Here is an 18595-nt window from a genome sequence, read left to right as displayed (position 1 = left end):
TTTTTTTCCTTCTTTCTTAGAGAAAATAATATTTTCTCACTCGGGTTTTTCATCGGTTTTGTTTGTTTCCATGTAAAAAAACCCAAAAGAATAATTTTATTGTAAAAATAAGTTTTTTGCTGTTTGTTACTTTGTTTTGAGGTCAAATACAAGAAGATATTGAAAAAACAAATATTTAAAAAAAAAAAAAAAAGGTTAGACATAGCATACGGTACTCCGCTAGCATACCCAGTCTTTTTCTAAAAAAATTATATGAACTACATTTTTCATGTAAAATATCATTTGTAATAAAAATTTTGGTCAAACGTGTTTTTGGGACGGGGTGCAGGCTGCGCCAGACACATGGGGAATGGACGAAATGACTGCCCCGTCCCCTAGAATGGCTGATATACCACTCTCATATGTCTGGACACAGCCTGCACTGCGGGACAAGAAAACATCAACCCAAAAATATACTTTTATGGCAACAAAACATGGCATGATGGTGACTCATTTAGGCCTTGTTTTGTTGGAAGTAAAGTGAAATAAAAGGGGGGAAAGTTAAGGATGCCTACCTAACTTCTAGGTTTTGTAGATCTATGGGTTTGGAAAGGGATTAGGATCGTCTCCAGGGAGCCGAGCGCCCAAGGTACTGCCAGGGGCATCCAACTACTGAGCTGTGCCACACATATCTCGGTGCACTCCTAGGGATGTGTGCGGCATAGTCCAACGGTTGACATCACCCTAGGCGTGCTGGGCTCCCTGAAGACGAGCTAAATTCGAGAGTTTAGTTTACACAATTATTTAGTGCAATATGAAAGATGATAAGTAATTCTAAACTTAGACATCTAGAAAATTGTCTTCAACCATGTACCCTCCTTCGTATAAAGAATACCTCTTTTGGTATTCGATGATTTTTTGAATGCTTTGTTACCCACTAAGCAAGTTTTGTTTGTTTAGACCTTGATACCTAAGCAAGGGAACTTGCCACCTTGGTGTCCATCTCTCCACAAAAATTTTAACGCCTTCCATTCTACTACATGTCTACAAAAAAAAACCCTTTGTGAACACTTACATGTTAAACAATATGCGTTAGGTCATGGCCTAATAATGAGATCGGCTTTATTACTAATAGCTTTGCTTTCATTCATGCGTAGGGTTCCCTATATTACAAGAGTAGGAATAATCTCCCACACTACACCAATAGTAGTAGCATGTTGGACGGTATTGTTGACAGGAGAGCATGCACAATGGTCAGAGCTGTAAGAAAACAAAAACAAAAAAAAATTGTGAGAAAACATATGGTCATAGAGGGGAGAGAAAATGAATTTTAAAATTAAAAAAAAAAACCCTCTTTTAAAAAAGACTTATGTTAAGCGGACATCATTGGGATATTTTTCATTAATTAATTAAGTCATGGTCTAATAATGATTAAATACCAAGCCATCAATATGAAGGTGGCCATGCATGAGGATGTGCAGTCTCCGCCATGCAATTCACTTGGATAACATTGGAATGAATCTTGATTGTGCTGTAGATGTAGTGCCGCCTGTGTACGGTGAAATTTCGGTTTAAATAGTTTGGTTCGATTTGGTTCAATTTAGAGTGCATTAGATAGAAATTGAAATCAGCTCCTTTATTAAATGGTTCCAATTTGTGAAACTAAAATCATTCATTAAATGGTTTAGGTCTCAATTTTTTAACCAATTTGAGGTAATTAATAGGTTCACAAACGGTTTCAGTCTAGGTTTTGTGACTCTCTGGAACTCGAAGATGGAAGGAAAAGGTAATAAGTTCATGGGGTGTTGTTCTCTGTGCCGCAGCGCAGGACAAACCCAGGCACATGGGGGTAGGCGCAATGACCACCGTGCCCCCCTGCATAGGCTGCCCATGTGCCTGGGCACAGAGAACATTCTCCCTAAGTTCATAAACAGTTTCAGTCTAGCCTCATCTTCTCTTGCTTATATAGTGGAGCCCCATTAGGGTTCCAATGATTTTTAACATTTAGTTTCCTAAACCAATGTGACTTTGGTGATGTTTAGTATTTGCACAATCATTCTTGCTTCTAAAGAAGGAAGCTTCTAAAGTGGGAAGACGAGGTAGATTCTAAAAAGGATTTCATATCTCTTTTAATTATTGTTGATGATTTAATCAAACTAAATTATATCATAATTAAAAAAATAATTAACCTATAATTATTTCTCAATAATTGTTCACTAAATAATATCTCATAATGAACTATTGGGTATATAATTCAATACTGTTAAACCCCAAATCATTGTACATTATAATTTGTAAATCAAAGTACGTGCTTGATTTCGGTAGCTAAGACAGTTGGTATAAACTAGAGATAAGAAATTATCTATGTACATGGATCATGGTTTTAGAGCACGGTATCGAAACGGGTATCGACAACACGTCAAATCGATATGATATTGATACGGTATCGGCCTGGATGGACTGTATCGGATAAAAATACCCCTGAAATTTTTAAAAAAATGAGTTTTCTGACCATTTTATCCCTTGTCCGTACCGTGCTATCGATACGATATCAGCATAGTATCAATATCAGTGATTAGCACAACCGATACATATACGGACAATACGATACCGATACTTAGAACCATGATATTGTTGATAACAATGTGAAAAGCTTTTTATTTAGTTATTATTGTTTGGTCAGTACTTCTTTTCCCATTAAAAGGAAAACATCGGGAGAGGTATGGGCCCACCTACCCGGCCAAGTGGGCCTGTGCTACGCGTGCGCAAAACCTGTGCCAATGAGACAAATTGTTACCACGAGAAAAGGTAGAAGAAAGAACAGTGAGAGAGAAAGGGAAGCAAGTGCTGTGAATGAAAAGAACTAGTCAGGTGGACCTTTACCAGTTCATCCCATGGATTACAGTATTAGTAGTAGTAGTAGCAGCAGCAGCAGCGTTGCAGTGAATGTGCCCTTCCTCACTGTCACCTTTACTACTATCACGCACCCATTTTGATATTTGTATCTCTTTCTCTTCCCTCGTTTTATCTCATCTTACTCTCTCTATAGTAGACTGGTTGGAGAGGAGATCACTCTTCCCTTCAAACCCAGAAAAATATGTGTAGAGAGAGATCCACACTCCACATAGATCTGATTGGTAACATGGTTTCACATCGGCTGGCTGCCTGGGTGACTTGATGTGTGTTTATAAAATTTTGGGCTCTTCCTCCTTTCAATCTAGCTTTTGGGTTGGGTTCTCCTGAAGTCTTATAACATTGGTGCTTTCATTGACCCCATCTTATACGGTTGACTACTTAGGAGAGGGGCGACATAGGGAGAATAAAAGGGCTACTTGACAAAAAAGTCAGAATCCAACATCAATTGCCTTGGTGACTTGATGTGTGCTTATAAGACTTTGGGTTCTCCTTCTTTTCAAGTTAGCTTTTGGACTGAACTCTCTGGAAGTCTTGTAACAAGAGAGAGGTTTCTTTTTTTTCTTTTTGGTGTGATTTTGTTTTCAACAAAAAGTGAATCCAATGGATCTCTTTATCCCCTCCGGTTCCTTGCCTAGCCCAGTTCCCCAATCCCCCTAATAAAGGGGGCACAATGACCACCCTACCCCTGCCCGAACACTCTGCCTAGGTGGAGTCCACACCCCTTATTAGAGAAACTGGGGGAACTGATCTGGACAGAGAACTAGAGGAGATAATTTTTCGAATCCAACTAGTAAGACAGATGATGGGTTTTGAAGAATGAGGTGAGCCACTACTAAGACAGTTCCATCACAGCAGTATCATATTATACTATCCTCGTACGTAATTCTCATATGTGAAGAACTTTTCAAGTAATCAAAGAACAGCACTGAGCCACTGATCGAACAAGGTATTGAAACCCAGAATGCTGGGAATAAATGAATATAGAATTTTTTTTTTAGGGTAAAGGGAAGGAAAAAGAGAGAGAATGAATAAGGAAAGATTAATGGTGAATAATGGAAGCCCCACAACAGCAGAAGAAGACAAAACTTGTTTCTAATTCCAAGCAAAATATATGGTTTCCTTTTCTTTTAGTTTGTTCTTTACCTTGAATAAGTACTTAAAATACAGTTGAGGAGAGATTATTTGGGGGAATAGTTTTTTTCTCACTTTTTTGCTGTTTTGTGATTTTCTGTTAATTTTACACCACACAAGAGCATATGTGGTGTTTGTTGGGTATATTTTGATTCTCAGGATGGGAATTGAAATGCTTCTTCTACTCTTTGAGTCCAGCCATCTGTGTCCTTTTTAAGAAACAGAATAAAAAAAACAAAACTTGCCACCATTTGGCTAAGAGATATATCACATGTGGTTAGGAATTAGGATTAGTGGAAAAATTCCTTACAGGGTTGTGACATTTTCCACTCACTAAAGAACCAAAACTTACCACAAATTCCTTATATTTTGTGCCCCTTTCCCATCTCATTCTAACTTTTCTTTTATTTATAAAAATCTAAATAAAATTCCTTTCAAGTAATCAAATTCCTTATGTTTTAACTCGAGTCATATATCTTTGTCATTCACCTTTTGATAGTCTAAGCAAAGTCATGCACCCTCATTGCTTGTCCAAAGTTTTTGAAAGCTTTATTTTACCACTTGGGGATATCTCCAATTGAGTTGAAACTTGACATGTGAGCAGGAGACCTTAGACTCTTACCTCTCTACAAGATCAACCCTATCAGACCTGCTATATAATACAAATAAGTGATTCGTCCATAGATACCCTATGACCCCTGCTCTTTCAGCTCAATTAAAATTGGCCAATTGGAAAAATAAAGCTTTTAAAATTCTTAGACTACCAATGAAGTGCAACACAACGCTTACACTACCAAGAAGGTACAATTGTAACCAATCCAGAACACTATCTAAATATCAAATAATTAAAATTTGGAACACCCATTGATATTCATGTAAATATTTTTTTGGTGAATGATATTTATGTACATGAGCGTTCATAAAACCTTTTGCCTTTAGTAAGTTATTAGAATTAGGCATCCACTAGGCAATGGGTGGACCTTGGTACAACGATAAGATTGCTCCAATGTGACCAAGAGGTCATGAGTTCGAATGCGAGAACCTTGTGCACTTGGAAATATACGATTGAATTTAAGTATGAAATTTGACAAGCGACTGATCCAGAGCATTCTCTAAATATCAAGTTATCAAAATTTTCGACATGATCCATCCACTAGGCACAACTAGATGGATCACCCATAGATATTTATGACTGTATGTTCATAAAACCTTTTGCCTTTACTAAATCATCAGAATCAGGCATCCACTTGGCACAACTAGATGGATCAACCATAGATATTTATGGGCATGACTGTTCATAAAACCTTTTGCCTTTGGGACATAAGACAGCACCTACCCTCCCCTTCATAGCTTATTGGGACACAAGACAGCACTTACCCTCCCCTTCACAGCTCTCTCATCTTATATAACCAACCCTTCATCAGGAGACATCAATCATCATTAATTAAGTCCATTCTCCTGAGAGGCAAAGCCATGGGATTTACCTTGCGCATGGCAGTTGGAATAATGGGTATACCTAGCTTGCCTTCCTTCTGGTTTTCTTTATTTCCTTTACATTTCTATCCAGTTTGTTGATGCCAAACATACAATTAAGTTCATAGTAATGTGTCTTACTTACTTGTTGCAGGGAATGCGGCTTCTTTGCTACTATATGCTGCACCCATGTAATAACAACCCTTTAATACCCTGTACTTCATTTCTTGCATTCAAAGAAAGAAAAATCCAATTGATACTTGTAAATGAGGTTCTAATCTTTTTTTTTTTTTTTGTTGTTTGTTGTTTGTTGTTTGTTTGAACAGATTAACTTTCAAAAGGGTCATAAGGAAGAGGAACACTGAGGAGTTCTCATGTGTCCCTTATATTTTAGCTTTGTTTAACTGTTTTCTCTACACCTGGTATGGTTTGCCTGTAGTGAGCAACAAGTGGGAAAATTTCCCTCTTGTCACCATTAATGGCCTTGGGTTTCTCCTAGAGATAACCTTTATCATCATATATTTCTGGTTTGCTTCACCAAAGGGCAAGGCAAGTAAATTTTTAATTTATATTTTGATCAGTTCCTTTCTAGTTCTTCAATTAACAGAATCAATATATATTTCATACAATACATTCAACAATACATGCAAACCATCTTCATAGTAAGGCTACTAAATACCGCTTAAAGGTTCAATTCAAAATCTTGAGGCTATAGGTGAAGAGAGTTCCTCAAGTATATGAGGTCAATCAAGACTTGAAAGGAAGAACCAAAAAAAAAAAAATGTGCATGGGTCTATAGCTCTCTCTCTCTCTCTCTCTCTTACTTACATGTAAGTGGATGAAATTTTGGTGCTAGGTGTAGTAGGAAGGTTCCTTCTACAAGGCTGACAGCCAAGGAAATGTGATCTTAAAGGATATTTTAGAAAATACTAAAACCTATGAGGGTATTTATGAACCCAAAGGGGAAGTGAATTATTCTATTCTATTTCCTTGGCTGCTAGCCTTGTAGCGGGAATGTAGTAGCAAAATTTTCTTTCCCATGTAAGTGTACCGCTATGGCTCTATGATGAGAGCCCAGATCAGTTCCTTAAATGTGGAGTGTAATGACTCTTTTATGTATGGTTTTGTGATTATATATGTTCTTTTTCTTCTACAAATGCCCTATAAACACTCTTAATAGCAACATAGAGGTATCGTCACGAAACCATCTGTGAAGCCTTCACGTAACTGGAGCTGATCCGGACTTCCTCTATGAGTGGATATAGTGTTGGGGTGTTTTTTTGGTTGGGGGGGGGAGGGTGATAATGTGATTGTAATATATAGAATAATATGAGAAGATAATAATGAAGGAGTAATGGACATGAAAGTGCAGAAGGTGGTTGCCGTGGTAATGCTACCAGTGATAACAGCAATCTTCATCACCGCATTTGCTTCAACATTCGCATTGCATACCCATCGTCTGCGCAAAGTCTTTGTAGGCAGCATCGGCCTGGTGGCCTCTGTTTTGATGTACGGATCTCCACTGGTTGCTGTGGTTAGTATTCTCTCTCTCTCTCTCTCTCTCTCTCTCTCTCTCTCTCTATATATATATATATATATATATATATATATATATATATTTAGAGGAGGCAAAATAACCTGCCCCTATGATGCTAATGTACGCACTCTCATTGGCCACTGCATGCACGCAAGTGCCACACTACCCACTGGGCCACTGAGAACAATGACCATTAGTTTATTATAAAGGACCTTTTTAAGTTACAAACTGATTGGACCACTCAAACCTATAGTTTTATGGGATAAATTTTTCTGCACAGGGCGCAGGGTGCGTCTAAACACATGATCATGGGAAAAATGACTGACCTGCCCCTCCTGAATGACCCAAACTCCGCCGCCATCCCATCCCATGTGTCTAGATGCAGCCCTATTTTTATAGTGTACCAACCATACGGTATGTCAATATCAGATTTTTATCACATATTTCCAACACCATTAAAAAAAAAATTCCTAGAAAGTTTAGTCCTTCTCTAAAAAGTTAAAATTGAAGGTGATGTTAAAAAACAAGAGAATTTTTGTAGTTCCGCCTCAATCAGCTTGCAGTTTTCAACTCAACCCCCTCCCTCCCAAAGCAGCCCTTCAAATATTTTAGGACCAAGTTTTCCTTCACCACTGTGGAATGAGAAAAAATTTCCCTCTATCGGTTTTACGAAATTGAAATTACCCTTCTCTAATACAATTTGATGGCACCAATGACCTTGGTGAAGGAGGAATTACTTCACCATAAGCGAACAGAAACCATGCCAGAAAAAGATCGAATTTTTCTCCGCCCACATTGGAAAAATGAATTCCTTCACCTATGACCATCATTGTGACAGAGTGCCTAAACTTAGTTTAGGATAACTTACCCCAGAAAAGAAAAGAATGTAACTTTACTTGTTTTGTGAGAATTTATAAGCTTCTGGTTCACCTAAACCCTTTTATATTTTTGCCATTTACAGAAAAAAGTGTTTAAGACGAAGAGCGTGGAATTCATGCCGTTCTACTTGTCCCTCTTCTCATTCCTGGCTAGTTCACTCTGGATGGTATATGGTCTACTAAGTCATGATATTTTCCTTACGGTGTGTACACCAACCATTTCAGTATTTCACACATTTTCTTCTTCTTTAACCCCCTAAACCCTCTAAGCCCTAGGGTTTAACATTTCTCTACCAAATTATTTGACATGGCTACACTTTTTTACTTGATTGGTGCAGAGTCCAAATCTCATAGGGAGCCCATTGGGCCTTTTCCAGCTGATACTATATTGCATTTATCGTAAGAAGGGAGTAATTGAAGAACCAAGCAAGAAGGACATAGAAACCAATGGAGTGGAACATAAACCGCAGACTCTGATCAATGGCACCAATGGCAAGATCTAAGTAAGAATAGTTCGGTCTTGTTTCTCTTTCAAAGGTTTTTAGTAAATTTATTTAGTTTCACCCCTTCCTGTTTACTCTAATTTTAGTTACTTCTATACAAGGAAGACTAAGTGGGCTTTCTCTTCTTTTTTGGTGGCTGTAACAGGTGAAAGTGAAAACCATCTTTTATCGATTTGCCGGCAGTCTCATTTTCTAAGAAATGAGATAAGAATATATACAAGAGGGGGAAAAAAAAGTGTAGGAAGGGCTTGGGGTGTACTTTTAACTGATTTAGGGTGTAGCTTGTTTGTAGCAAAGAAAGAATGAATTTTAAGTCAATATGAACAACAAAATTACAAATCCAATGTTGGTTTGGTTGAGTGGAGCTTTACTGTTGGCACTTTCTTATCTCCATAACTTTTGGCTTTTGTCCAAGTGGAACAAAATAATCAAACAAATTCTGGAAATATTGAAAGGAAAGGCTACGAAGAAATCACTCTAAGCATCTTCCAGAGAGAGAGAGCGAGAGAGAGAGACTGCGGAATTGTTGTTTTCCTTTATTGACTCATAAAGGATGACTCAGAGGATCGATGCCATGAAAGTTGTAAATTTCTAGTGGAAATATTGATGGTTACTAATCAGGTCAAATTGGGAGTTGGGTGGGTTTCATTACCAAATTTCAGGTTTAAATCTGATGGCTGTGGAGGGCAAACTGGCGGCCTAATCAAATCAATACTCTTGATTTCTAGGAAGTTTAAGGCTATGCTGTGCTTGGTACACATTCTTGGAAAAGATTACGGGTCCAGAACATTCTCAAGTGGAGAAAAAAAAAGAATCAAGTTTTAAAATACATTCTAGATCCAAAATATATTCCAAGAATGCATACCAATCACAGCCAAAGTTGCTAAGCATTCAACCTACGTGCACAACAATTATAGAGATGTCAAATCGATCGATTTGGTCCGATTTCAATCAGGCTAAATTGGTCTAAGAATGAGTGAGACCAAAACCAAACCATTAAGAAACTTCGATTTTCGATCAATTTCGATCCCAAATACCAAAATTGTTCTCCACATAAAATACCATTGAAACATAATATGCAAATGGATCAAAAAATTTGAATGCATTATTAATCAAATAATTAAATGGATCAAATAAAACTCAACCTCGTGCCAAATAATAAATACTCATGACATCTATCAATTAGTGTAACAAGGTTTCAAACTTACTTGCACCCTACCATATTCGTAGATGAATATCTAAGGTGGTGGTTCCACATCCACCTTGACATCGTCTTCACTACCAGTTTCAGAACATTCCAGTACAGAATCAGTTTTGGTTCTTTTTCTCCCTCCCCACCACCCCTCCTTCCCCCTCTTTTGTGGGCATGGGGCGGGGGGACTACTGGAGTTTACGTAAAATTTATCTCGCACCAACTTCTCTGTCTAACCCGAACCAGAAAGAATATCTCTATGCAGTTTTCATTAAAAAACAGAGTTCCAAGGATATAGCTAAGCCCAGTATTTAACAATTGAGTGAAAAAAAACTCTCAACCTTCTGTCAACCAGGCCTGTACAATTGAACAAGTAGATGGATATTTGCTCCACTGGCCCAACGGATACCAAGATTTGGCCCATCTTGGCCTGGCATAGCTTTAAAATTGTCATCAGTTAGAGCGAAAAACCAGCCTATACTTATGCCCAGGCACGATTACTACGCCTCCAGCCAGGATTGGGTTAGCAGTAATGCCCCAATTTAGAATAAGCCAAGTTTAAGCTAACTCAGCCCAGCTTGATTCCAGTCCAACCCCTCGGTCCACCGACATTACCCTTCTTCACCAAAGGTTTCAAATAAATCAGAAACTAAAACCAACCATAACTATGGCTACTCTGAAACTGTTCACACATGTTTTGTATGTAAACATCTATGGAAACAAATATTCTAAGGGTAACACTTTTCAGAACAGCCTGCCTTGATAAATTTATCAGTTATCAAGGCAGCCCAAATATCTGAAGCAATACAGATTGGCCCAACAGGTAAACCTCAAGATACCCTTGCTCACATGTAAAATTTCAATCCAAACAAAGTTTGCCAAGTGGCAAAATAGAGGTTTGAAAATTCAAGACTTTAGAAGAGTGGCATGCATAGACATACATGGGGATGCATGCTAATAATACACAAAGTAAATTGATTGAATTAAGATTTGAAATTTGACACATAGCTAATCCAAACCATATATCATCCATCTAACAATCACAATTGCCACATCATCATTCCATATGGCACAATGAAAATAGGCCACTTTGGTAAGCTTACCAAAACCGGTCCATTCAAATGAGTTTTTTTCCCTTAAGAAAGATATACTAAAACATCTTAAAATAGTAATTAATAATTGCAAGTTAAACTTATTTCCTTTAAGAACTATTTATTTATCTTGGGTTTAGGGTAAGAAATTGTTCTTGATAAATATTTGTTAAGTGTGTCTCGGTTTACTGCTGTGGGTTTATTCCTTTTCTTTTTTTTTTTGGTTCTTTATTATTATTAGCAAGAGTTAGTGAGGGGTGCTTTGGATATTGTCTTCTTAAGTTACTTAATTGTACTTGGATTTTATTTAATTGATTATAAATAGAAGTAAGAAGCCCACGGTTGAGCTATTCTGCTCAAAACTCAACCGCGGGTAGTTCTCCCTCTTCTCTGATTCTCTTATTCTTCTCAGCTACTGGTTTTATTGCTTTGATATTCTCATTTCTCACAATATTAATTATTAGAAGGTTGATCATTTTTACCCTATGACTTTAGGATATCGCAATCAAACATGTGGTCTACTAATTGGAACTTGGAAGCATCCATTTGATTAGACATCCACTGGTTACACTGCTATCTCCTGTTGAATGACCCCTATCCATAACACCCATCCAAGTCAGCCAAACCCCCTCCCCCCCCCAACTCCACCAAAAAAAAAAGAATCTTGGGCTAGATTATGAATCAGATAAGACTCAGATTACTCCATCACCATCCAATAAATCTCTGAAGATGCTACAGAACCGACAAAAGCACTCTAAGATTGGTTACTGTTTGCAAATTTTGTCATATGATTACATAAGAAAAAAAGAATGCAATTGCTATCAAACTTAAAAATAAATGTAACATTTAACATCATTTACAAAAGAAGAAAAAAATGCAACATTTACCATCCACAGGTGGTAATCCCAAAAAGTGCTGCACCCCCCTCACCGAGGCCTCCCTTTCCCTCCCAATCGTCGTGCTAGTGCCCAGTCCTTTTGCACTAGAGCGAAAACAGAGAAACACAGACAAGTTAGTTTACAATGGAAGCAATTACTAAAAGATATCTCATCAAATAACTTAACTTTCAGGGAATGGTGAAGGCCAATGGCAAAAACATAGGTCAGTAACAACTTCATCCCAGTACAACTAGGGCCATACTAGCATATTTAACAGGGAAATAATTGAATACATAATGAACAATATTGAAAAGTCAATTCGACATGACATATACACCTGTATTATAAGTTGCACTTTTTAACTTATTCTAGTTTCTCAATGCAGATTCCAGCATTATACAATGTACTTGAGGGCTTCCCCACTTTATAACTTATGCATCACCTTTCCCAACTTTATTATTTGGTGACAATTGATATTTAGAACATCAAAGAAAAAAATGCTATGGAAATTGGGCAACAAAAGCAACTAGCAAATGTCATACGGTTAAAAATGAACCATTCCAGGAGAACAAAGATGTGAGCTTCATTTGTCCAGCAGCTATTAGAAGTAAATTGGAAGGGAACTAAGCCTGCTCAGAACCCACTGAAACCAGAATCAGGTGAAATGGCAGAATCTATGTCTCTTCATTATATCTGTATATTTGTTTTCTCCAATGATTTGATAGCTAAGCAAACAAACAAGTGCAAAAATGATGGTGACAAATTAAATCCTCAATGAGATATTCCTAGTATTCCATGCAAATTCCTAGAACCATATTAAAGTTAAAAATGTTCAATGTTCAATGCCATTTACTTCATGGAAGTGGTAGTAATTTCTTCCCAACCATAAGTGCATAACAGATAATGCAACCCACTGTGGAACCATGCCCAGACTCTCCCTTTTTGTTAAGTCCACACACTTTCTACCTCTAGGTTTTATCCTCTTATATAGTATCCATGCCCCTCCAAGCATGGTTCTTATCAAATGGCCAATTCTACAAACTTATATAAGAAAATCAATGCCTCAGCCTGACAAAAGACAAACGACACCAAGCCAAAAAAAATTGGGAAATTGCTCATCCACATTAAAGGTTCACATTAGAGCCTCCATCTACCGACAACCAAGGATACTTCCTTGACACAATGATATTGATTATGCATAAAACAAGAACAAAATAGTAGGAAGCAAGTTTGTTAGAGTTCCATGAATACAGGACATTCAGCACTGAAAACAAAGACTGCATTCTTTGAATCCCAACCCATGCATGATTTATCAAGTAAAAGCATTAAGAAAATGATTATCAAACCAAATTGTTGTTGTCGATAAATAGTGTTGAATGAAATGATCTTATCAAGAGAAAAGGAATCAATAAACTAATAAACCTGTCACCAGCTCTAAGCATCATGAATATGCACAAGAAATCTATGAGGTAAACAGAATGCTAAATGAAAAGAAAGAACACAACTCCACTTCATTAAGAACTCCAACTTACTAAGAGTAACACGCCTTGCGTGGATTGCACAAAGCATTGCATCTTCAAACAGATGAACCAAATAATCTTCTGCCGCCTACAAAGAGGGTCATCCAGTAAGTGCAACATATATTTATAAAGATCCATAAGATGTAATGGCTTGGCATAGTTACTAGAGAAAGGCATGATTGGAAATCTTTGGTGAGCAGCACCAATAGAGAAATAGATTTCATAGATGATTGATTCTCGATTGACTTGAATAATGACATTTCAAATGTACATTTAAATGATGAATTTAATACACGAAGAGATAGAGGATGGCTCCCATTGGAGAAAGGGGATAAAATGAGTTTCTAAATAGACATGGTCTAGAGGCATTTTAGTGTGTTTCGACTGATAAGGTATAAACTAATGGTTTTAGTACCTCTTGAAGAGCTACCAAAGCTTCAGCTGCCCAACGAGTTACCCCTGGAGCAAAGAAGGTACTAATCTCCCTTACCTGAAACAAAAATGAAGCTACTCATTAGAATAAGTCTTTAATAACTCATTTTCTACAAGCTTAAGTACCTAAATTCAAATGATCAACAAGCTCAATTAACTAACAGCAAATGAAAAAGTCTTACTACAAAGCACATGCTCAACTCAACTCGGCCTTATCCCAAATAAATGGGGTTGGCTACGTGGATCCTCTTTTTTTTTTCAATCAGCTATATTCAAAGATTACTACAAAGCACACCATAACCAAAAAAAAATAGCACAACAACACCTAAAACTTAAAGTAATTGTTGCTTTACGATCCATTTACACACTCATGAAAGAAGAGTTTATCACAAACCAAACCTAACAAAACCTAAATTTGGATAAATGCAATAATGTTGAATAACATATTTTGAGTTGATGTATATAGACTGATCATCCATCCCTAGTTTTTTATGCTCATGTGTTCATCTGTTTTTCCTACTAAAAAAATTCTAGGTCAACTGGAGATGTCTAAATGTTGGGACAATCCTTCAGAGGCCACAACAAAGGAATGGTTTCGTTGTTTCTAAGAAACCTATCCTACCGTCTGAATGAGTGTTGTACATACAGAAATCTATCCAGCCTGTTTCACTTTCACACACTAGAACATCTCCTGGACCACCCATGAACCAAACATTGCACCATTAAACTCTTTAGATGATCCTAAAAATCTACATAGGAGGGCTCATTAGGACAGGTTACAAAGAGCACCATTGCTTCAATCAGATGGATAGAAATAGTAAGAAAAGTAAGGTGTTCAGTTCTATAGCCAACTCCATGGCTAAGCAACAGTTGGACAGTCCGGGACAATGTCCATGAATGTTGTCCTTGTTAATGAACTCGGGACAAATTTAGCTCTCCCAAGCAAAATTGCCTATATAAAACGCATGTCCACAGGGCACAGTTGCAGTTTTTGTTCAGTCCATTAAACAAACAGTTCTATTCGAGGATCCAATAATTACCAAACCCAAATTCATATTAGGTTTAGCTGGTATCATTTTATCAGACACTGTTCCAAACAAGCTTACCTTAACAATGTCTGAGAAAGTACAACACTTAAGATCAATGTGAGCTTAGTAACTCACAGTTCTAATGAAAGGTGCCGCAGGTATCAGCAGTTTATAAGATTTCTGAAATTGGCGAATCTCCCGAAGAGCTACCGTTCCTGGGCGGTGGCGGTAAGGTTTACGTTGCCTCTGTCTTGCCGCAGAGCCTGAGGCATCAATAATTCACTATTTCAGCTAGAGAAACCACCAATTACAGAGTTCGAGGCAGCAAAGGACTTACTTCCCGGTGCGTCGGCCGCATTTCCTCTAGCTTGTCCACCAGAATCCTAAATGTTAATTTTTGTAACAGATAAATTTAAAAGATTTCAGGAATCAATTCCAGAATAAAAATGTAGGAGAGAAGAAGATCAATAAGAGAAATTGATAAATTAAACATGAGATAAGTACCGAACTCGGGCCAGCAGATGCAGAAGTTGCTTCAGCTCCTATTAGAAGATGGAAAAGAGAGTAACATATAAAATTAGGGTTCCATGATTGAGAACTCCACAGAAATTCAGATAAACTTCCTCCCGACCCAAAGCACAGAGAGAGAGAGAACAGACCTGATAATCGTACAGATTTTCGTATAGAACCTCTGGACCTGGTGGCCCTATGTTTAACTCTCGCCATGGAAGCGAGGGGAGAGAGAGGAACAGTGATTTCGGTGTTTTCAGTTCAAACTTCAAACTACTCCAAATAACAATTTCCCGCTCTAGGTCTCATTAAAAAAAACAAAAGTTCCCCAGAATCATCTCATCAAATTTCCCGCTCTAGGAACCGGGAAGTAGTAGAGTCAGTAGGAGGTCCAGAAGTGGGCAGGGTACCGTTGATGAATTCGGTGATTTCGATTCGGTCTCGCCATTTCAATCGGTTCAGGATCGGTCTCGTTCGATACTGATCTGGATCGGACTGAATTTCCTTGGATTCTGATCCTCTACAGTCGGGCAGTCGAGCGGCCAGCATGCGTCCTCACACATGTAGGGGCAAAATGATCACCCTACCCACTGCCTGAGCACCTGCCCAGGTGGGGTCCACATCCTACCTGTGTGAGGCTGCATGCCAGCCACTTGGCTGCCCGGCCATAGAGGATCCAAATTGAATTACCTCAGCTTTTTAATAAAAATTGGTTTTTATATATTTTTTTTACCCTTAGATTGTATGAGTGGATCAGTATCGGATCGGTCAATATTCAGACCGAACTGATCTGAACCTAAGATTATGAGCCATGCCCATTGTTCATAATCTCGGATCGGATCGATCGATTTTGGCCAAATTGGATCTGTATCGGCCGAGACCGATCCCAATATCAATCCGATCCAACTGTAAGAATAAGGGTAAAAAGGTTAAGAAAATCAGGTTTTTTATAAATATAAAAAAAAATAAAAATAAAACAGGGGCAAAAGTTTCATATTTGCCTAACTTTGGGTGATTCTGATTTGAATTGGCTGATCCGATCCAGCCGATACCGAGATTACGGATGAAGGTGTCTGTTAAATTACATATTTGCCCTTTACAATGTTTGAACCAACTCTGGAGTAGGGGTACAGCTTCAGGCCGATGATAAGTGGATTGGTTTGATTTTCATTTTTTTTGTTCAGCTTCGATTGGGTTCAAGATACAACAGGTACAAATGAAACCAAATATTTTTCATAACCTCAAATCAAAAACTAAACCAATCGATTCAATTCATATTTTGCTTCATTCGGTTCAGGTCTTGATAATTCGGTTCAAATTTAGTTTAAGTAGAAATAAACTGCTATTTGAAAGTAAATTACAACCTCGTTAAGATACACTTCCATTGTAGATTCAATATCTTTTAATCTCTTTTACACAACTGAACAAAGAAATCATAGTAGGTAACTTCACATAACAAAACACACATGTTTGTAGATTTAGTATGATTTAGGTTCGGTTTATACGGATTACAATATTCGGTTCAGTTCAATTCAAACTACCGATTTGTAATCTAAAACCAAAATCGAATCTAACCAAATGCAATTTTACTTTTCAAAACTAAATTGAACCCCTTTTTTCTCAGTTTGGTTTTATTTTAATCCATCGATTTTAGTTTCGGTTCTAAATTGACACTCTTACTTAGTAAGCCAAAGCCTACCTTGAGCCCAACGAGAACCAAGCTGGGCTTTTCAACCTACAAATTAGCTAGGCCAAAAGTTGAGAATTTCAGGCCTAGGGTTGAGCCTGGACCGAGGCGAGCCCAGCCCAACCCTATCATATAAATGCATAAAAGGGAAAAAGAACGCTACTAGTCTGCGTATCATACGCTAATGCCTCCCTATGTCTATCTTTCTCTTCCCTCCTATGAAATGATATATCTGTCCCCTATTGTGGGAGAAGAGAGATAGATACTGGGAGGTGCTAGCGTATGCTACGCAGCTTGAAAGCGAACTCAATCTATAATTCTATATATAAGAACAGGGGGAAATGTTGAAAATGCCCATCCTAGAGTGAACTAGTTTCCAATTTAGCTAAAGGGTGGCATACATAAAACTACCTGCCTTTGAAGGTATATAACTTCAAGCGATGTTGTAGACAATGTTCATTGAATGCCGCTGAAGAAGGCTATCATCTCATTCTGAATAATAACCTCAAGAAAATGAATAAAGGCTTCCTCCTTTTCTTTGAATGGCACCCACTAGGCCACTACCCATGATCAATTTTGGCCATGGTTCAAAATTTCACGAAATATTTTCGTTTCCATAGAAATTGTAATGTCAAAATCGCAATTTCGCTGAAAGATTTTGGTTTCGACAGAAATGACAAGTCGAAATCCAAAATTTCACACCTTGATCTTGATTGAGTTAGGCACAAGACAAATAACAAAATATCGACATCAATATACATCACATTTCATACATTTCCTTGTTTGATGAAGTTACCAATCAAGTAATGAGCTTCGACTTGATGTAAGAAATGATAAAATTGTTGAGAGGTCTTTGTTTCTTGTAATGGTATACATCACTTTTATTTTTATAAATCGGAATTACAACGCTTCTCCTCCATTCACCTAGTATTTTCCTTGTATTCATAATCTTATTAAATAGCTTGGTTAGCCAAAATAAACCAAAGATTACAAAGTTCTTCCACAGTTCAATGAGACCTCATCTAGGTATGGTGCCTCATCTACTTTCATCCTCATATTTTCTCTTTCTTCAAATGCCTTATTTCTCATATATATCTACGACATATAGTGTCTTAATGGGTAATGTAGTCATCTGAGATACTATTGCTCGAAATGTCTTCATTTAGTAGAGTGTAGAAGTAATCTTTCCATCTCTCTTTAATGTCTATATCCCTTATTAGTATTTTCCTCTTCATTTTTATTACATCTAATATAGTTAAGATGTCTACTTTTTCTTTTCCTTCATTTTAGCTATCTTATATATAGTTTTTTCTCATTACTTTGTGTTCAGATTGTTATAAAGATCTTCATATTTCTTATCCCTTATTTTTCCCACAATCTTCTTAGCTTCATTTTTTACTAATTTAACATTGTTGTTCTATTATAGAACATAGTGATGTAAGATTTTTTGGTATGCATGTGACTATATTTTGTCTTGGTTATAAATAATGTGCATTTCTTTTTTCTTTTTTCTTTTTTTTTTTATGAAAAAAAAGTTAAAATTAAGAGAAAAGAGAAATTACATTGTTCAGAGTTCTAGAAGTAGAAATTGGAATTTAGATTTACAAGCCTTAGCAACAAGCGAACTGAAAAAAGAATAGATTCTATCATCCACTTATTTACAAAATGTATTGGTATGAACAAATTGTGAGATAATGTGAGTGGAGTTCCAATGCCAAGGATGTGTAGCTGGCTCCAAAATCATTTTCTGCAAAGCCTGAGAAGCATTTCAAATATGAATATTAGACCATCCGAAGTTAATAACCATTTTTAAACTCTTAAGAAGGCCTCTAGCTTCGAC

At 37.2% G+C, this 18595-nt stretch overlaps 2 protein-coding genes across 2 annotated transcripts; one reads left to right on the top strand and one right to left on the bottom strand.

The window, feature by feature from the left end:
- The first annotated feature begins 5485 nt into the window (after window positions 1-5485).
- LOC122658857 (bidirectional sugar transporter SWEET3b-like) lies at window positions 5486-16784 on the top strand. The gene is made up of 7 exons (XM_043853999.1): window positions 5486-5536; window positions 5654-5690; window positions 5826-6048; window positions 6872-7033; window positions 7998-8117; window positions 8253-8486; window positions 16774-16784. The coding sequence occupies exons 1-6, from the start codon at window positions 5500-5502 to the stop codon at window positions 8415-8417; spliced, it is 744 nt and encodes a 247-aa protein (XP_043709934.1). The 5' UTR covers window positions 5486-5499; the 3' UTR covers window positions 8418-8486; window positions 16774-16784.
- Window positions 11378-15295, bottom strand: LOC122658850 (histone H3-like centromeric protein HTR12). Its single transcript, XM_043853987.1, has 8 exons — window positions 15218-15295; window positions 15063-15100; window positions 14896-14941; window positions 14694-14821; window positions 13514-13588; window positions 13111-13186; window positions 11582-11682; window positions 11378-11544 (listed from the first exon to the last, which is right to left on the bottom strand). The coding sequence occupies exons 1-7, from the start codon at window positions 15282-15284 to the stop codon at window positions 11627-11629; spliced, it is 486 nt and encodes a 161-aa protein (XP_043709922.1). The 5' UTR covers window positions 15285-15295; the 3' UTR covers window positions 11378-11544; window positions 11582-11626.
- Window positions 16785-18595: the final 1811 nt, after the last annotated feature.

Source organism: Telopea speciosissima, chromosome 1 (assembly GCF_018873765.1).
Source record: "Telopea speciosissima isolate NSW1024214 ecotype Mountain lineage chromosome 1, Tspe_v1, whole genome shotgun sequence".
NCBI classification, from domain to species: Eukaryota; Viridiplantae; Streptophyta; class Magnoliopsida; order Proteales; family Proteaceae; genus Telopea; species Telopea speciosissima.
This window is presented reverse-complemented; position numbering and strand designations above follow the sequence as displayed.

Coding starts and splice junctions, on each gene's coding strand:
- LOC122658857 (XM_043853999.1), top strand. CDS start 5,500: ATGGGATTTACCTTGCGCATGGCAGTTGGAATAATGG. Junction 5,537..5,653: donor CATGGCAGTTGGAATAATGG/GTATACCTAGCT, acceptor TACTTGTTGCAG/GGAATGCGGCTTCTTTGCTA. Junction 5,691..5,825: donor CTACTATATGCTGCACCCAT/GTAATAACAACC, acceptor TTGTTTGAACAG/ATTAACTTTCAAAAGGGTCA.
- LOC122658850 (XM_043853987.1), bottom strand. CDS start 15,284: ATGGCGAGAGTTAAACATAGGGCCACCAGGTCCAGAGGTTCTATACGA. Junction 13,589..14,693: donor CGGCACCTTTCATTAGAACT/GTGAGTTACTAA, acceptor TTTTTGTTTCAG/GTAAGGGAGATTAGTACCTT. Junction 11,683..13,110: donor CGCAAGGCGTGTTACTCTTA/GTAAGTTGGAGT, acceptor TTTTCGCTCTAG/TGCAAAAGGACTGGGCACTA.